General features: G+C 41.4%; 1 protein-coding gene across 42 annotated transcripts in view; it reads right to left on the reverse strand.

The window, feature by feature from the left end:
• The window catches only part of LOC131124820 (receptor-type tyrosine-protein phosphatase delta-like), a 259,050-nt gene that overhangs the window by 69,770 nt on the left and 169,778 nt on the right, over window positions 1-19,502 (reverse strand). For all 42 annotated transcript variants that reach the window (XM_058065644.2, XM_078795428.1, XM_058065633.2 and 39 more), the window contains one exon: window positions 7,150-7,345. In XM_058065644.2, the coding sequence (XP_057921627.2) occupies window positions 7,150-7,255 (106 nt within the window). In that variant the 5' untranslated portion in view covers window positions 7,256-7,345. The remainder of the gene's footprint in view (window positions 1-7,149; window positions 7,346-19,502) is intronic.

Below are 19,502 nucleotides of genomic sequence, written 5' to 3' on the forward strand. Positions count from 1 at the left end.
AAAGGCACCCGTGGGTCCTTCCATTTTCACTTCAGCTGTTGTCACAGCTCACAGCTGTGCCACTACCTGTATTCACTCATGATTAACAAGACAATTAATTCCATATGATTTAAGGTAATTAAAAGAGTTGATAATAAAAAACAAACAAATCAAACTGTTAACACTTCTAGAAGAAAGCCAGTTATGATGGCTATACTGTCACACACTATAACTGTCACGGGGCTTTAAGTGTGAGGACGTACAGAATATATATTTCAGCTTTTAACTTTGGCTTGGGTTCAAATGGAAAAAGCCTCTTTCACCGCTCAACATACGTAGGCTCATAAAACCACAATAAATAAATCCACGCTTCCCCCAAAAGTGTGTGAGTGACGTACTTCACTCTATCAATTCATGCAAATCAACTGTGACAAGGAGAAGCTGGCCGAAAAAAACATTCCCTATGCTTTTAGGTAGGTACGTGGAGGTGGAACGACTGCCTGGGGGGGGGCCTGGTGGATCCTGAAGCGGTGGTCTCCAAGGAGACGAATGGCTTACATCATTAACTCCCACTACCCCCCTGCAAGAATGGTAGTGCCCACAGGCTGTAACAAATGCACTCTGAGGACTCCTACCGTGAAACGACAAGTGAAGGCCTCAGGCCAGGTGTTAGCCAAATGCACGGACAAGCACATGGACGCGCACGTACCGCAGCAAGTTAGCATTTGGGCTATTAGATGCTTTGAGAGGAAATAAATACAACTATCATATGAGTATACTGTCTTTAGACTTGTACGGAATCTATAAAAAAAAATCCCATACCTTTGTTGATGTTAAAGAAAAAGGTAAATTTTTGGCCTATCTCTGAGAATAAAAAAATGTTGCCCTTGTTGAGATTTTAAACACAAATGCACAAAAAATATCAGTAGTCACGGTGATAGTGGGATGCAATAAAGGATTCATGTGAGTTTGTATTGTCATAAGTTACAAAGGATATTGCAATAACTTAATTGCGCAGAAAAGTGATGTAATCCCAGAATTTGTGCTAATGCGCATCACATCATGGTGAAATTGCATTTTCAGAGTTATAAGTGCAATTACACAAACATTTATTGGTGAGAACTTGTTTTGCTTGGGAGGGCAAAATTGCCAGGCTTTTGTGCTCATTCTTCTGTCGGAGCATGAGCAATCCATAAGTTGAGGCAAATGGCCTTCAATAATAACACGCTTTCCAGAGAGGTCGGCATTCACCAAGTTAATAACAGGCCACATGCGGTATTTAGACGTAATTGCACGGCGTGTTGTTGACAAGAGGCGAAAGAGTGAAGGCGTATTTAGATATCAAAAAAGACAGAAAAAAAAACACAAGAAGCAGCACATTGAATGGTGGTAGATAAACATGGGTGTCAGTTTTTATGTTTTATGGTAGAATTAAGACAATCCTATGTTGGTGGTACATAAAAGTGAGTTAACTTCTCAATAACATCGGTGTGACAAAATGTACCATATTTTCCGCACCATAAGGTGCACCTGATTTGAAGGCGCAGTCTCAAATCCATCAAAGTCCTCATCTTCTGTATTTTGAATTAAACAGCTGGGCAATTTCACCACCGAACATGCCGGGTTGCCTCTCATCAATGTCAGAATCAGTCTCGTTGTCAGGCGGCTGTTCAGCATTGATGCTGGCTTTCGCCAAAGCTTGGACAGCAGTTAAAGAAGCCCAAGCATCCGCAATCCATTCACATATGGTGGCGTAGCTCGCCTGGTGCTGCCTCCTCACGCTGCTTGCAACTTCACTTTGAACACCCTGTTTACACCGATGTCCAGCGGTGGCTTTATCGCTGTCAGCGTAGTAATACGTCCCTGCGTCAGCGGAAAATGATCCAACACCCGTGCAACAACGTTTTTACAGATTGTGCAACTCATGCACACATAATGTGCACCAGATTATAAGGCGCCCTGCCGATTATTGAGACAATTAAAGGTTTTTACAGTGTGGAAAATAAGGTAACTTTGAAAACGCTCAGATCTAAAGTGCCATTGCAAACGTGAAAAGTTGCCAGGAACAAACAAAAACAAATGAAAATGAATAAAAGAAAATGGCCACAAAAAACTTCCTTGTACGATTTATAATACATACATATGTTTGTGGTTGTCATACAATAATTCCATAAGGTAGGACAAAAAAAAAAACATGCCTCACCCCCCCATTCTTAACTAAAACCATCCAAAAGAGGTCAAGTCCTTTGTTATCGTTTACATTAAATGTTGAATTAAGTGGCAAGCTATCGTACATTTTGTAGTGCTGCTATGGTAGGCATCCTATTTGTTATGATGCCATAATATAAGAGACCTGATGTGCACCATGCTAAAGCTAACGTCGTCATCCAAAAAAGACGCTAATTAGGCTGCCGTTTTTCAAGTGTGACTACGCGCCGTGCCTTGAAATGAGCGACAAAATAGAATTTCCACTTGAGCGAACGTCCGTCGGGATGATGAACGAGCTGGCGGGGAGTCGGGAATGATGCCGCTCTCCCTCTCATTTTTAATGCCATTAAATCGGATAGACGAACGCTGTACAATGTTTATTACTCTTAAGAGAACATACTGTGCAGTGTTCTTATGTGTGGGGGGGGGGGGGGTAGGTGTGCGAGTGTGTGCGCGCGCGCAAGGGTAAAAGGCAATACTCTAAATCAAATTAGCATGCAGGCAAATTAAGCGGAGGGATTTAATTTGAGCTGTTGTAAAAATGCTAATTTTTTTTCGTACAGCCCGCACCCCCGAAGCCACTATGCAAATACGACACTACTTTACAATAATTCCGATTAGGCCATGCATGCATAAAACACACACATTACAGTGCGGCGGTGTCAGCTGGGGAATAGACCATCATTAGCCTTACGGACAAGCTGCGAGGTTAGCCTGCTGTGCTACATGTGTAGCGTGCCGGCTATTATATAATAGCGTCTATTGTGTGAATATATATAATTAATAATTTAGCAAACGTTATGGAAACATCTTCCGAAAAAGCACAGAAATACACCATTACATACATACACAAGTCAATTAGAGCATACACGAGCTGTACTACCAATAATAACAATAATATATGTATAAAAAAATAAAAGCCAAAGAACAAGCATAATTTTCATCTCAATAATTATGTCACTAGTTATGTGTGAAGGGTTTTGTGATTTCCGACCATGCGTAAACGTGACTTGTGTCCTGTCTGTGGCTGCATGCAAAGAGGATATATATATATATATATCATTATTGTTGATTTGTGAGACTGTAATAAACACCGTTCTACAGTACTACAGTATGATATGTATAAATGTTTGAATATACAGTATGTTCCCATAGGCAACTTGAGATAAGTAAAGGTCAGAAAATGAAGTTGAAAAACAGGGACTCATGTTTCCATGAAAAACAAACAAATATCCAACTGTAAGGTTTCCAAATTGTCAATATTTATTGAATCCAAGCCAGATATACAGGATATACAACCCCTCTCCAAATAAAGTGCAAAGGGCTGCTTTCTTCTGATCAGCACAGATTAAGTATACTGGCTCTTGTAGCGGTAACAAATCTTTCAAATGCCAAATATTTGAAAATAAAAGAAAAGTGCTGTTTCCGGAGCCCGATGCACCTTTTATTGTAAATGTCAAAGGTGTGCTTTGTTTGGTGAGATGGTGAGACGAAGCTGCATGCTAATAATAAAGTGCTTTTTGGCTGTCTTCTAAAGGTTCCATAAAGGTTCCGTCTACTTAAGAGATTCTTGTTTCATATAAGTAGTATGTTGATAAATGGGTAGAGCGCTGACTAGAGAACAGGTCAACAATGTAGTTTTCATTATTAGCTTTGTTTACCTGTTTCAGGTTTTCTAGTCAGCAAATGGTTCAGCAAAAATAATCGTTTGGTGCCTCATCGCTCTTCTCTTTCCTCCCCTCGGCTCACAAGGGGGACAATTACGTCCCTCTTTCAAGCTAGCGCCAAGCCCAATTTGCCACACAAATTAAAAATGGGCCACATTTGAAGAAGAAAACAGGGATGGTGGGGGGGGGACCTTTCCCAACCCTCAAAGAGCATTTTTCAATCATTTCGCACCACACATTGCATTTTAATAAGGAAACAAATCCACCATTATGCTTAATAGTGATTGTCAATCGGGGCAGTGGCAGAGCAAGCGGGCGGGACTGGGGGTTCTGAGCGGCACACCATCTGTTGAGCGTGGGAGCCGACTCAGCCGTTTTGTGCCCTTGTGTGCCTCATAAGACTCGAGCACATTACACGCCCAAAGAGCGCTAACGGAGGGGAACAGTTTGGGATCATACCTTTAAAAAAAACAAACAAAAAACTATTTACCTGTTTCAATTTTCCAGTCGTACTGACACCAACTGATGTTCTATCTACATTCAACCGAGAACCTATTGACTTCAAGAACATTTGCACCTTGGTTACCTTGGAGTCCAATCATGAGGGGTCCTTTTTATTACCATTGAACACCTGTTTCTCCAGCTACCTCCCCACATTACAAAAACATGCATGTTAGATTAATTGCGCCCATAGGCATGAATGGCTGTTTGTCTTTATGTGCCATGGTGACCAGTCCAGTGTGGACCTCGCCTTTCACCCAAAGTCAGCCGGGGTAGGCTCCAGCATACCCCCACAACCCTAGTGAGGATAAGCGACATATAAAATTGATGAGGCGAGATTACCTGCACTGTGCGGGTGTGCAAATCAAGCTCTCCCTTTTCCCCTGTCTGTGGAGTTAATGGCCCGTCCTAACTTCCCGAGCTCACTTGTAAACAAACATTCACTTTCCGAGGAAGGCATTTTGCATGCTAGTTCTACGAAATGCTGTGCAATGAGGTGGAAAAGAAAAATCAAGCAAACAAAAAAAACCACATCAGCCACCTGAAAAGCCAGAACCACAGCCTATGAAAAGTGCTTTGCCGGAGACCTCAGTGGCATCACACCGGCTGCTCGGAGTGTGTTCCCAAATACAGTGCACCTTGTTTGGTCCCCCCGTTGTGTACTCTGCTTGTCTTGACCTCCGTGACCTCCAGCACACCGGCTGCTTGGAGCATGTGTGAAGATGTAGTGCACGTAGTTGGGTCACGGCAGGTGATTTTGTTCAACAAATCAACAGGTTCAGTTGGTCAAATCCTAATTTATTTGAGTCCTTCTTACCTCCAGTTGTGCACAAAGTACAGTTAAATTGAAATTTTAAAAAAATGATCAGTTATCGGCACCATATCGGTCTTGAGAAGCACAAAGTTATCTGTATTGGTTAAAAAATATATATATTGTGCAGCTGTAGTTTACAGCATTTGTCACATTATTTTGGGTTTCCAAACAGCGCTGCGATGTTCTATCTCTACTGACCTGAAGAACCAAGAAACGTTTGACTTCATGGAACATATCTGTACCTTTTTTTTTGGTTAATTTGGAGTCGATTATTAGCATTGTTTTGGTTTTCTAGTCACTCAACCCACCCTCCAGAGTTCTTCTTATATTAAACCAAACTTGGGAACATGCATTTGCTTTTTTTGTTACTTCCTACATAGTGTAGCTTGATTTCCTAAATTGAAAACAGCATGTTATGTAGATGTTAGGACATTCCTCAGTGATCCATGACTCCAATTTTCCCAAACGACCAAAGTGTGCTCAAGTCTTTATTGTCCAACTCTTGAGGACAATGATCAGGTGGGCCAGAAGTGCTCAGCTCGCCCAACGGGAATCTCATGATGAGAAAGTGGCTCGGAATTGAGCTCTCTCAACATCAGGCACCTGTCCGCTGATGTGTGACAACAGCTTTCAAACCTCATTGAGCTCTGGCCCTTGCACCCCCCCAGTGACACCCACATCCATGAATCATTAGCTTCTGGAGTCACAGCGGGGACAATAAAACTTTTATCGCTCCCTTTGCGCCCACTGGAAAAAATCCCTCTCAGTGTGAATATCACTGAATAGGACAGGAGGGGTCGGTTTGATGATGATGATGACCCAAGGTCATACAGCGGAGTGGCCTTTTTTTTTTTTAAAGAACTTTATGACAAGAGCACACTGCACTCTATTGCGAGCCAAAGATCGTCTATTCCCAAACTTTTTACAGTCACATACCCCTTCAGACATTTGACCAAGCCATGCACACTTAAAAAAACATAATATATGTTCATCTCATGTATTTTTACAGTATGTGCCTTTTATATGTATATTTTATGTTTACTACATGTATTAACATGTACTTAAAAAGTTTATCTTGTGACATTTTTATTCCATTATTAATGATATTTATTAAATATATATTAATATTAATATATATTATATTATATATTAATATTAATATATATTAATGATTTTTTATTTTGTTGTTTGTCTTATGTGAGATTCAGTGATTATATGTGTGGGGGAAAAAAAAACTTATTGAATTGGTAACTGCTATGGCGTGGAGAAGGGGTAGGATTTAATAAGCTTTGCTTCTTCCTGCTCCTTTTCAGACATGTGTACTAGTGAGGTGTTGTGTGTATGCATGTATGTGTATATATGTATATATATATATATGTATGTAGATATGTGTGCATGTATATGTATGTATATATTTGTGTATGTATGTGTGTATGTATATGTATATATATATAAATAGATATTGTAAGTGCATATGTGAGAAAGAATAATGTAACATAGTATGCATGTCTGAAATAAATTAAGAAGAAGTATATTTATAATTAACCCAAACATAAGTTTATTATGACCTCCATTTGCATTATTTATACAGCATGATTTTTTTTCCAAATATCTAAAAAGACATGCTCAATGTTAATATGTGTAATATATATTTTTTGTCTTGTGCACTTGCATGAATAATTTAATGCAGTGGTGTCCAAAATGCGGCCCAGGAGCCATGTGAGGCCTGCTGCTTGTTCTTTATTGGCCAGCTGCACATTGCAGACATACAATTGAACCAAAACACCCAGCAAAAATAGACGTGAAAGGCAAAATATTGATACAAATAATAAAACTAAGCTTTTTCTTCTGATTTAATGTGTGAAAGGAGAACAATCAGTATGCTTAATCCAGTCCAGGTATATTAGTTTGACCCAGCTCCAACACAGCTACAACCCTCAGGCCCAGAACACGCACTGATGAGTCGGTCCCCTCACTTACTTTGAGCGTCGGCGAGGTGCAGGATGAGACCCGTGGTGAGCAGCAGCGGTAGCAGCAGCGTTGCAGGTCTGGCTGTGGGCATGATGGCACAGCTTGGCACCAGCATGCTTTGGCAGCCTCGGTGGCGCTGGCTCACAGAGAGAGCCCTGTGAGTCAGTCCTGGTCTGAGTACTCAGATGCAGGGTCTAGTCACAGCCTGTGTAAGGGAAGGAAAGAAGGAAGGAAGGGAAGGAGAGAGGAAATGAATGAAACAAAGCTGTTTTATCTCCGCCTGCACATTTCTGACATACCCCCGCACGGCCTCGGCTGGAGCTGCCACGGGATATAAGTGGAGGGCGTGATGTGCTAGGGGGATGTTCTGACACTTCTCTAAATGGAAGAGTCACTTCACAGTGTGTGTGTGTGCAAAACAAGGCACATCGACTTGCTTAGATGGCAAGCAATTACATGAGCTGCATAGTCAATTCCCTGTGACACTGTTAGTCCAAGATCCTCAATATGACAGGAGTCTTTCGAGCAGTTTATGGCACAGGGGCTGCAGGTTAGCCACCCCTGCTTTAATGTATGCACACAGAAGTCATTTTATCCTCAACTTTACGACCCGTTTCTTCACTTCCATGCATTTGATGCCATTGATGCTTTTCATTGCACATTTATTATTACAAGAGAGAAAAGAAAAACACACAATGTTGTCATTGTGAGCCTGCGGTGGTGGTATTGTGTTCACATTCAGCGGCGACACTCTATTCAAATAGGAACGATAGCAATCGTGCATTATTAAACAAAGCCTGACAACATGTGCACTGTTAATTAGAAAAAGGGTTGGAGTGGAGAGGAGCTTTGGCAACAACAAAGAAAGCTATCTTTGCTGCGCTTCTCATTCTTATTGATCATAAAAGATTGTTTACGTTCGCTATGATAGACGCTCCACATTCTTATTTGCTCTGTGTTATTAAAGCAAGAAAATATGTTTATCTTCTCTGCAGACTTTTTTGCTGTTGGTCCTCAAAAACAACAGAATGGTGATGTCATAGAGAGAGGATTTTTGTAATAAATAATTATTCTGAAGGGGGAAAGGTGTTGGGACCAATAGACACTGCGACCTCAATGTTTTTATATGCTTTAATAAGTCCACGTTTGGTTTCACCAAAATGTATAGACCTCGCCACTTTGCAGTGTAAATTTTGCCGCTTTACTTATGTTTTTTTTTCAAAATAAAATTACACACTATGATTACGACCAATTATTAGTCAAAAATATGCATATTTAGTTACATTTTATGGAGCATTCTATACTGGTCATTAGGTGTTAGTAATGTTACACTGATGAGACAACAGCCAACACAGGAAGTAAATGTGATGTCAAATTTAAGTGTAATTTTCTGTCATGCACTGATTAATACAAGTGTAAGGTGACTTATAGGGGTGTTATTTTGTGTCTAGGGGGTCCTTATGTTAAAAACTGTATTTAGAAGGTCGTAAACAGGATTTTTATGCTGTAACTACCAAAATGTTCAATTTAGAAATAAGGAATGTGACTTTGCTAACATTATCCGATGCTGCCACAAATACAATCATTGTGCCCAAATGCCTATGCTGTGCATGAACGTATGAAAAGGTGTTTGATGATATGTCAGTGTCGACTCAACCCATAATCCTTCATGTTAAGTTTTCACAAAGTCATCCGTCATTGTTTATAAGATTACATTGCACTTAGCATGTTTACATGTGCAGGTGTATGGGGGAATTTAACGCAGCCCTCAAATCCAGTTTTCAGCATTTGTATTATTATTATTTTTATTAGTAGTAGTAGTTGTAGTATGGCCTGCACAGCGGTTTGCAGGCAGGGCTCACTGCTAGGAGACCCGGGTTCAAATCCACCCTCTGACATCTCTGTGTGGATGTTTGCAGTTTGCATGTTTACCCCGTGCATGCGTGGGTTTTCTCCGGGTACTCCGGTTTCCTCCCACATTCCAAAAACATGCTAGGTTAATTGGCGACTCCAAATTGTCCATAGGTATGAATGTGAGTGTGAATGGTTGTTTGTCTATATGTGCCCTGCGATTGGCTGGCCACTTATCGCTCGTGAGGATAAGTGGTAGAAAATTAATGAGTTGTAGTAGTAGTAGAAGTTAATTTACAAGAGGTACTTTCGAATTACAATTTAATATTCTTATTTTAAAGCATAATAAGTGTTGATAATAATTATAATTATATATAGATAATTATATTAGTTTTTAAATATCTATATTTTTTTCTATGTTGTCCGACAACGTGTGGCCAATCCGTGGCACAATGGGCTATTACGGACCGCCAATTTAGTCACACGTTTAAAATACATCATAGGTATTATTGTTTTTCATTTATACATTTACAAAATAAACCGGGAAGGTCAAAGAAAAACCTGCTAAGCCTTCCAGACTTCATTTCAGCCAAAAAAAATGTCTGCCTCCTCTCTTCTCCATTTGTTATTTTATTTTATATTCTGAAGCCTCTCCTTGACTCCCACCCACCCTTAGCTCCTCTCTCCCTTTCCTGTCAGCAGCTGTTGGGTTCAGATGGATGGTCGGCAATCATGCAACACACTGACCTGCTATTATAGTGACCGATTATGCGATATTGAATATATACACGCACACACACAAAAGGTAACACAAGGGGATAAAAAATTATGACTCTACATACTTGCATGACCTGTGATGACAGCACACTCCTAACGGGCACTGTCAACGCATAGCGTGACTGACAACTAATGAAACACTAAGGCTCTTCTAGGCGAAAGTATCAAGAAAAAAAACAAAACTTGTCAGGATCAGGAGAGAGGGTGTGCAGCCAACCTGCATGGGTTTAAATTTACGCTGCATGAACAAGGCGAGGCAAGGGCTAAATCATGTTATGAACAGGGGACGGGATGGGGGGGGATTTAATGGGTAAGCGGAGCAACAAGGCAGAAAAAGTATAAGGAGGGCTTGTGGGGACATTTCACACCAAATAGAGAGACAGGACATTTTATTAGGTACAACAACAACAGTATCATGGATTCTGTCAAACAAACTGGAAACTGATTTGATGAGGTTTTTTAACGTGGGATTCCAGAGAATGATTCAAGTTAGGTTAAAATTCTGTTCGACTTTTGTTGCAGTTTATCAGGCACATTACCAGTAGATGATTTTTTTTATAAACAAAACAACGTTGCAAAAAAACAAGGGCGTGTCTGACAGATTTAGCGAGACTCATCCATGTCCATGCCATGTCTCTAGCAGGCTAGAAAACAGTCTTACAGAATACAACCTGCTCAACAGGCTCTCTAAACGGGCAGTACATCCATGCTGCTACTCACGTCCTGACTAGAACCAGGAAATACTGTACGACAAACCAGGAAGCTCACAATGCTGAAAATGACCAAAGTACGGCAAAATACTCTAAGTATTGCATGATAATGGTTACAGCACAGATATACAACAATGAAACACTGGAGGCTTTTGGAGGTGTTTTAATAGCAGGTTTTGTAGGCGGAATGGTGTGTCCCATTACATGCATTAATGAACAGCCTCTTTTTTATGTTTTTAGAACAGAATACACAGAAGAAAGATGTGTGTTCATGTCTTACATAACAATTGTGGTTGATGGAATTGCTTTTATTGGATGTGTGCAGGTGTACCTAATATTGTGAACACTTGTGCACATGGAGTAGCCTTTTTTTTTTTTTTTGAACGCCACAGGCTGCTGGCACTTCTACATATCCTCACTCCTTCAACACAGTAGTGCTCTGTGTGAGGATGAATGATGCCGCTTCCGTGAGAGGAAGGAGGACGGGCGGGGGAAGCTGTCCTGTCATGTGGACAGCCCAGTGGGACAGAACGAAGGGAATTGAGCAAAAAAGAACCCAAAACAAATACAGATAAATGAATAAAAAATAAATAAAAAGTAAACCAGCAGTGAGGACCAGCAGTGTGATACAGTGACAAAATCCTGAGGCTCATTGTCGTTCCATTCATGCATCACCATGTTGCAGCATGAAATGCACAGCCCCAAGGATCTGTACACAGCTAACAACACCCCGGTTCTTGCATGGCCAGCATATACCCTGAACATGTCACCCATTGAGTATGTTTGGGATGCTCTGGATGAGCATATGGTATTTGAAGCAAGTGGTGGATGTTCCAATGTCATGCTTTACATGCTTTAACTCAGGAGTGCAAAAAGAGTAGCTCAGATTACGATAGTGTTTTTTTAGTTAGTTCTTTTTTGTGTGTAAACCATCTACCTACAAAACATGCTTCTAAAAATAGACAAAATGTCAGCTCTGAGATCATTGCCATGCATGACATCGTGTGAAAGCTCGATTTAACTTCACTAGTGCTTAGTTCGGCAGACATCAAAGGATTAATTGCTTTTCCTTTGCAGTTTGTCTTATTAAGAAGGAATGACCTTAACAAGGGGTCTTCAGCGAAATTCTGAGTGTTACATTTGTGGTGTAAACGTCCACTAGTATACAAACGCTGACAATATTTGGTACATTTTTAAATATGTTATTGCCCTCAATTGCCATTTTGTTGTAGCAATATGCCAATGATAATAAGAAAAATAATAATAGTAAAGAATGATGAATAAAATGATTTCATGAGGTCCCTTTGCCAAATGTATTTAATTCCTTGCTATCTTGCCCCACACGTATGTTTAATGAATGAAAATGTAAAGAAACATCCAAGAGACACTCGCAGCCTTCAATTCTTCGATATGTGGCCCTTGGCGGAAAGGTTTGGTCACGCTTGTTGTAAACAATACAAAGAACACGGATGGTGACATTTTAGCGCCTCTTGAAACTGAGCCAAGACGCTTTGCTGTGTGTATGTAAATGCACTGCTTAGAGGAGATGCTGGAGGATGCTAGGGAGGTGCTCAGGGTATATTCAGAGGGCAGCAAAATGATTAAAATGCCAAGTGTCTCCCATTATCTAAATGCTAATTTGTCTTCCATGTAGCCCCAGCTACAATGTTACACGGCATTATGTCTGCTGGAGTGCACCAAGGCAACGGCGCTTGAATTTTTTTTGGCTTCAATTAGCTGTGTGCACACACACACACACACACACACAATGCTGTGTGTTACCTAAGGTGACACAGTCAGTGGATATTTTCATATTTGTCATAAGTACTTAACATGATCCTTTTTACAATGCCTACACACCTCCAGTAGTCCAGGATGGGTGTTTAACTGGGCCAAATATCAACCTTTGATAAACAAATTCTTCCTACATACATAAGAAAAATAATAAATACAAACTTCACTTAAATAATCGGTACAACCGGTAACATTTGTTTAAATAATTTACATTAAAATTAAAACTCTACCGCAAATAATTTCAGTGCTAATTTTAGGATGTACCGCAGAAACACTTGACAAAGCTCTTCTATATGACAGGAGTGCTCTGCTGTTTTTAAAAGCCTATTGCTAGTCAGAGATGATATATAGCAGGAGTGAGCTGCAGTTGCCAAGGACCTACTATAAACTATTTTTTTTATAAACTGGGCTCATTCAGCTGCAGGTATGCTATCTATGTGTGACTCGGGTTTTGCACGTGCTGTCTGTTTGTTTGAAAATCAGTGCGGGCCACTTGCGATTTTCCCCATTTTTCTTTTTTCCATTTTCCAATCCAGCACCTAGGAACACATATGTATGTCAGATGTTGAACGTCCCAGTACTGTATCTTGTTGAGATTTATGTATCTTGTTTGTAAGTATTTTATGGTTATATCAGTTGTTTAATATATTTAATTGTCATATTTAGTCAAAAATTGCTAATGCTAACTGTTAGAGCGTATATGGGATCTGTATGACAGGACGCTCGACTGTGTTTAGCGACAAGCTTTAAATAAAATAAACAAACAAAAAACATTTAAAGCGTAATGATGCTAAAATCTTGCAAACACGATCCCCCTGGCTGCATTTTCTGACATTTACTACTGCGCAGGGAAAGCAAATCTCTTTAAAATGTCAAACGGTTTTGATTTCCTGTACTGACATTTGTTTGAAGGTGGCATTTGCATTTCTCCAAGCTGACAAAACTCACACATTCATTCGTTTCGGAGAGCTTTTCAACATCATCCAAAAAAAATCTATTAGAATTTTTAGTGCTACGTATTTAACTTTAAAAACCATCGTCCCACCCAGCGTGTCCTTTGGCAGTCTTATCGTGATGCAAAAGTAAGGACAACCAAAAACATTTCGTGTAGTCAGCAAACAAGCATCTTTGTTATCATATTTTCATCCCCCGCCGCCCTCGCTGTCCTCGCTGTCCCTGCTGCTGATTTATTTCCATGCAAAAAGCTTTGATAAGCTTGTGCTAGCAATGCTTTCCATGTGTTCTCCTGCTTGTTGACTCAGTCTGCTTATCACATCACAGTCAGAGATAAAACAGCAGCAAAACAAGCTGAAAGGTGGGGAGACATTATCTTCTCAATCCTTTGGAGCCCATTGGTGAGGTCAAATGTCACAAAGGGGCACATTCAGATACACACAATAGTCCAAAATGTTTTCATATGCCAACAAAGGTAAAACAAACAAACAAACATATTCCTACAAAACAGAGAATCTATGAAAAGCAGTATGAGCACAGTGCTCCCGTCTTATAGAAGCCCTTTGGCGAGCATTTTTTGCAGTAGGTTCTCTTCAAATAGCCGCTTGCTCATGCCATATAATGAATCTTTGAGTAATAAAAACAGTGCTTGTGTCATATATGCAATGGCTATCTTTGCAGTAGGTCTTCTAATCACATTGAAGTTTTGTGTCTCAATGTATGACTATGATTGTGTAGACTATATTACCCATGTAGTGAATTGAAGGTTTGTCTTAACATTATACACACAAAAAAAAGAGTTAAGGGGGAAGTCAGACCCCCCTCGGGTCCGAGCTTTCGGAATATGTGCCCCCCAGAACAATTTAGTTGACTCACCCAATCCTATGCAATACTCCCTGGAACGCTCACAATCGTGATTAAGGATTGAGATTGCCGTACCATTAACAGGCTTGCCCGAACCCACCGACGATGGGCCTCCGCCCCTCACGGGTTTTTCTGTCTGCCCGAGTGTCATCAAAATGAGATAGTGTCCAGGACCTGAGGGGATTAGGCGCTGCATAATTACCTATTTAAAGCTTCCTAATTGAGCATTTCATTAAGTGACTTGGCACCGAGGTTTCTGCCAAGGAGGCCACTTGGAGTAAGACAGCGTGGGTGTGATCATATGTTTGCATTTCGGAAAACGCAGCAGACTGTAACCTTGAATTCAAGGGGTTAGCTTATTAGCATGTGGCTTGTTTGTGTTTACACAGCACTTCAGTGTGCTGTGGCAGTGAAGAGCTGATCTTGGTTGTCCTCTATAAACAAAACATGAACCAAGCTAATGTTTGCTTCATAATAAAAAAACAGCCCTAAATGCTGATTCATGACAACGGCAGACATGCTACCACGACCCTGTGGTAGGGAAGTTAGGATTTGAATTGGGATTATCAACAACAAGAGGTCACAATGCAAATTGTGAGAACCATGCGGGACACAAGGAGGCCCCCAGCACTCTTGTCACTGTACACATTCTGAACAGCAACAAGTACAGCAAAATGAGAGCGATGGATAGTTTCCTGATGACCGACGCAGCCTAGTTTCTGCGCAGGATCACCAAAGACACTACCGAGGAGTTAAGCTTGCTTTTACTAAAAGACGAACACACGAGGTGGCATTTTATATCTGTGGGTGGGTGGGGACAGCTGCTAAGTGCCAGACATAAAGTGTCTGGCCCTTGGGGGAATCACACGACCAGAGACTACTGAGAAATGTCGGACTCAAGGATGGAATAACGCTGAATTACGGCCAAGGCTGAACTGAAAAATGGCTATGTTTCCTTGTTAGCAGAAGTATAAAGACAGCGATAGCTCTAGGTAGATTTCCACATCTGAATGGCTCTCCTTAACTTCCATATCAAGATCTGGAAAATGTATTGCATGGTATAAATAGTAGCAAAGGGTACCCCTTTGACTGTCTGCACGCTTAGCTCTGATTATTCCATAATTGACAATTATGACTCCTGATCTAAGCTGTCATTGATTTCAGCAAATATTTCAGCCCACGTTCTCTTGTTCTGTCACATGACACAGTGGTGTGCAGTCAGGTCAAGGCCTCTCTGCTGGCGTAACCATTACCACAACCGAATTGTAGTATGGTTCCATTAAATTATAGTAATTTATTCCCAACAGTGTCATTGTCTTCATTTCATAGTGTTTCTTGGCTGCAGTGCTTGGAGACCACCAATTCGGACTGTTTGAGCAGAGAAAAGTTGTTATCACAACGGTTGTGGCTACCTTACTTGATTGATGTGATTGATTGATTGATTGATTGTCTCGAAGGGCTCTAATTTTGTAGCGCAGCGCAAGGTGGCGCAGCATGGCACAGGGGTAATTTGGTCCAGCGCACTGTGCGCAGCCATTATGGAAGTCTGGACTGCGCCAAATTGGGCGAGGCAGTGCACCATAAGAGGTGTCCAAAATTTCAGCTTGGCGCAGTGACAATTATGTGACAAAACAGCTCACCACAGGTGCACCACAAGCTCGCCAGCTCCAACCTGATCTATTCTTGGCGCAGGCGAACCGCACCCTGTGCAGTGGTAAATTGACAGACAGGCGCACAGTGCAGACATGCCACCAAAACCTTAGGTTTTTTTTTTGGTGCCAGGCACATTTCAATGCAACCAGCAACCACTATTTAACGTAACCATCTGAACCAGCATGTACATTTTTGTATTAACGTCAAGCATAATGAGAACTCAACCTGATGGCAGCTGAAAGTATGATGCCAACCGGGGCCGGCTGTAAACTGGGCTTGCCCCCCCCCCCATAAACATTTTAGAAGTGAAAATTCCGCCAGAAAAAGTTTTTTCACAACCCAGATCGCCCCTCCCTCTCATCCCCTATCCAACATGATTGCCCCTGACCCGGCCTCTGCGAGCGGCTTCTCCTGGTGTACAATCTGGCCATGGCCAACATATCCCCCCCTCAAAATTGCAGAGCCTGTTTGTGTAGTAACACGTACATCGGGATGTAACTCCCGCTTTAATTTAATTAATGCCTCTTGTTTGCACATACACACACACACGCACACACAACAACATACTTGGGAAACAGGCAACAAAAACAATGCATTTCATCTTCTCCATGGTTAAGGGGACCTATTATGCAAATGTTTAGGCCCTTTGTATTGAGATGTGGACTCCCATCGAGCAGCTACACATGATAACCAGCACAGAAAGCTTTCTAGTTCTTCCAGAATTTGCACCTACTCCAGCTGTATTTATTCATGTTACCGCGAAACGGTTTAATGTATTGTTGGTGTGTTGGTCACACTCCCGAGTGCTATAAAAGTTCATAATAAACGGCGATGTATCTTTGTCCGCTTTTAACATACAGCCATACGTGCCGGAAGTAGAGACTGGACAGTCTGAAGTTTCTCAAGAAAACAGGTTACTTCAAGACATCTCTCAATGATAAGTAGCAGTAGTAGGTCATTTTAGCAGTAGGTTTTCGATAGCATCAGTAACGTCTAATGTGGTCACTACATGTTTTTTGCGGACTGCCAGTGTTTAAAAAACTCAGGTAGATCTACTCATTGTGGTGGGGAAAGGCTATTATCAACCCCACTCCCCGTATGCACACTGTATAATGCTACACAGGCAACTGCTTTTGCTCCATGACACTGCTTGCTCTTCTGACTCTTCGCCACGGCCAAGCCTGCTTCTCTGGTGACAAGACAAAGAAACAATCTTGCAACGCCCCCTGAAACAGAGCATTTTGAGCCATGCCAAACGTCTTTCAGGGCTCACTTCCAAAATGTGCAAACCTCATTATCTGAAACTTTTGCAGAAGTGTCCGACTGATTTGAAAGAAGCTACTGCAAAAATTCTGGTCAAAGATCCTCTATGTTACAGCTGCTTTCTGCAAATGAATAATGAAAGGTGTTACAAGAAAGTCTAAAAACAGACAAGCTGTTATGTGCAAAGAGGATTTTGCTCCATACCCACGTTGTCTTTCATAAAGCTGCTACCAATATGGACTTTATCACCACAGTCCTCCAGACCAGTGTAGCTCGACGGCCCCAGACAAGTAATTAAAGTTCACACCGAAGCCCGGATACTAAAATATAGTCATTATCCTCACAAAAAATGAAAAAAATACAACCTTTCCAGGTCACATCATTGTGTTTGCAGCAGTAAAACAAGTTTATTCCTGTCCCGGGCCATCATTATAGCCGCCCCCCCATCCACTTGCTGCTATTTTATGGAGCGAGGCACAATGGTGGGGCGACTGAGAGATTCAATAAAAAAGGTGCTATCACAATTGGCAAGATAACTATGTTGCCCTGGAATCTGTGCTTGATTATGCCTCCTGTTTTATATTCCGAGGAGTGCGAGGTGTTCGTCGTTTTTCATCACCATCCTGTTTAACAAGCATCCCGCCCTCCCCCAAACAATGCAGTTTTTTTACAGCTCCCTTTAGAGCTAATCACACACCTTTGTCATGAAAAAGTTTATACACTGAGAATGACAATACGTGCCATCTTTCCAAAGGTCCTCTATATAATAGAAGTGCTTTGCTGTTTTTAATAGCATAACTCAAAGCATGAGTCTAAGATCCTCGAGATGACATGAGCACTCTGCTGTGTTCAGGGACCTACCGCAAAGCAGGAGCGGCTTGTTGTTTTAAGGATGTACCGTGTAAATGCTAGTCACAGTAATATCAATGCACTTTAGGGGTGAAAAGCTTTGATAAATATCAATAACGCCTTTAACAGTGCGGTCATATGCTAACAAAAGAAGAACTCCGGTCAGACTACCTTGACCTCTTTTGCAGGAGACAACTGGCTATGCAAGCTAGCAACCAGAAGCGCTCTGGAAGATTAATGACAGCGCTAACGACATATTTATCATGTGACTGGAGAGTAATGCGACACCTTTCTAATCTGAATATATTTCATTGGGCTGTTACGCCGCTCTGGACTCAAACACATTTGTGTGTGTGTGTGAATGTTAATCATCCGCGTCGTAAAGTGATGGCGACCGGCCGCAATAAACACACCCGCATAGCCGGTTTGAGATAATTACATGAAGATGAAGTTTCTCACTGCAACATCATTCAGTTTCAACCATCCTCCAAAGCAGGGCTATTCAAAGAAAGGCTGGTGTGTCAAATTCTGGTCCAGTAGTGGCATTAAACGGTTCCGTTTAAAACTTGAAGGGGCACGTTTTTTTGCTGCAGATTCCTAAAAGGTATTGTAGCCGTAGGTCCTTAAAAATGCAGGAAACTCCTGTCATATAGAGGAGCTTTGACTCACAAAGTCCTCCAAAACAGCAGACCATTTTGCAATATGTCTTTGTGCTGCAGTCTCATTTCCAGCAGTGTTTCCCAACCTTTTTTTGTCTTGTGTACCTCCAGAGCCTTGTCATACCATGAGTACCCTCTCACTCATACTTGCTCATAATTCTCCAACAGTACAATCTAACAGCTGTTATGATTTTGGCCCAGCTGTGCCACAGCTTATTATTACCAGCTGTAGTGCACACGTTCCATTATTGCCTGGCTTAAAATGAAATTACTGATAATATTTACGTGTGAAAATTAATTGTTTCCACGTAACCCCTGCAATGTTGCTCACGTAGCTCTTAGCCTCTCCAATTCCTTTATTCTAAAGTGGGGAAGAAGGACATAAAAGTCAAAATGTTACAACTACTACATGGAATGGGAGAACTATGTCGTGTCAGACGTGCCATGGCTGACTACATGCAGTGTGAAGGTAATCTAATGTCATCTGACATTACTGACACCTAGTGGCCAGGACATTATGTATCACTAATAACTAATAACAGTCCCTAGTCAGCCACAAACCAGCGGCCATTTATTATCCATCCATATTATATGCTGCTATATCCTCATTAGAGTCACGGGGTATGCTGGAGCCTATCCCACTTGACTTCTGGTGAGAGGCGGGGTACACCCTGGACTGCTCACTAGTAGATGGCAGGGCACATATAGACAAACAACCATTCACACTCACATTCATACCGATGTATAATTTAGAGTCGCCAATTAACCTAGCATGTTTTTGGAATGTGGGAGGAAACCGGAGTACCCGGAGAAAACCCACGCATGCACGGGAACAACATACAAACTCCACATAACGAAGCCAACCCAGATCTTCCAGATCTCCTGACTGTGTGGCCAACATGCTAACCACTATTCCACCGTGCAGCCTAGCACTAGCAGACTGTGCGCGTTTATGAATTTTCGAAAACTCTACTCTTTGACAAGCATG

Source organism: Doryrhamphus excisus, linkage group LG2, assembly GCF_037039965.1.
Source record: "Doryrhamphus excisus strain RoL-2023G ecotype Guam linkage group LG2, RoL_Dexc_Guam_v1.1, whole genome shotgun sequence".
NCBI lineage: Eukaryota > Metazoa > Chordata > Actinopteri > Syngnathiformes > Syngnathidae > Doryrhamphus > Doryrhamphus excisus.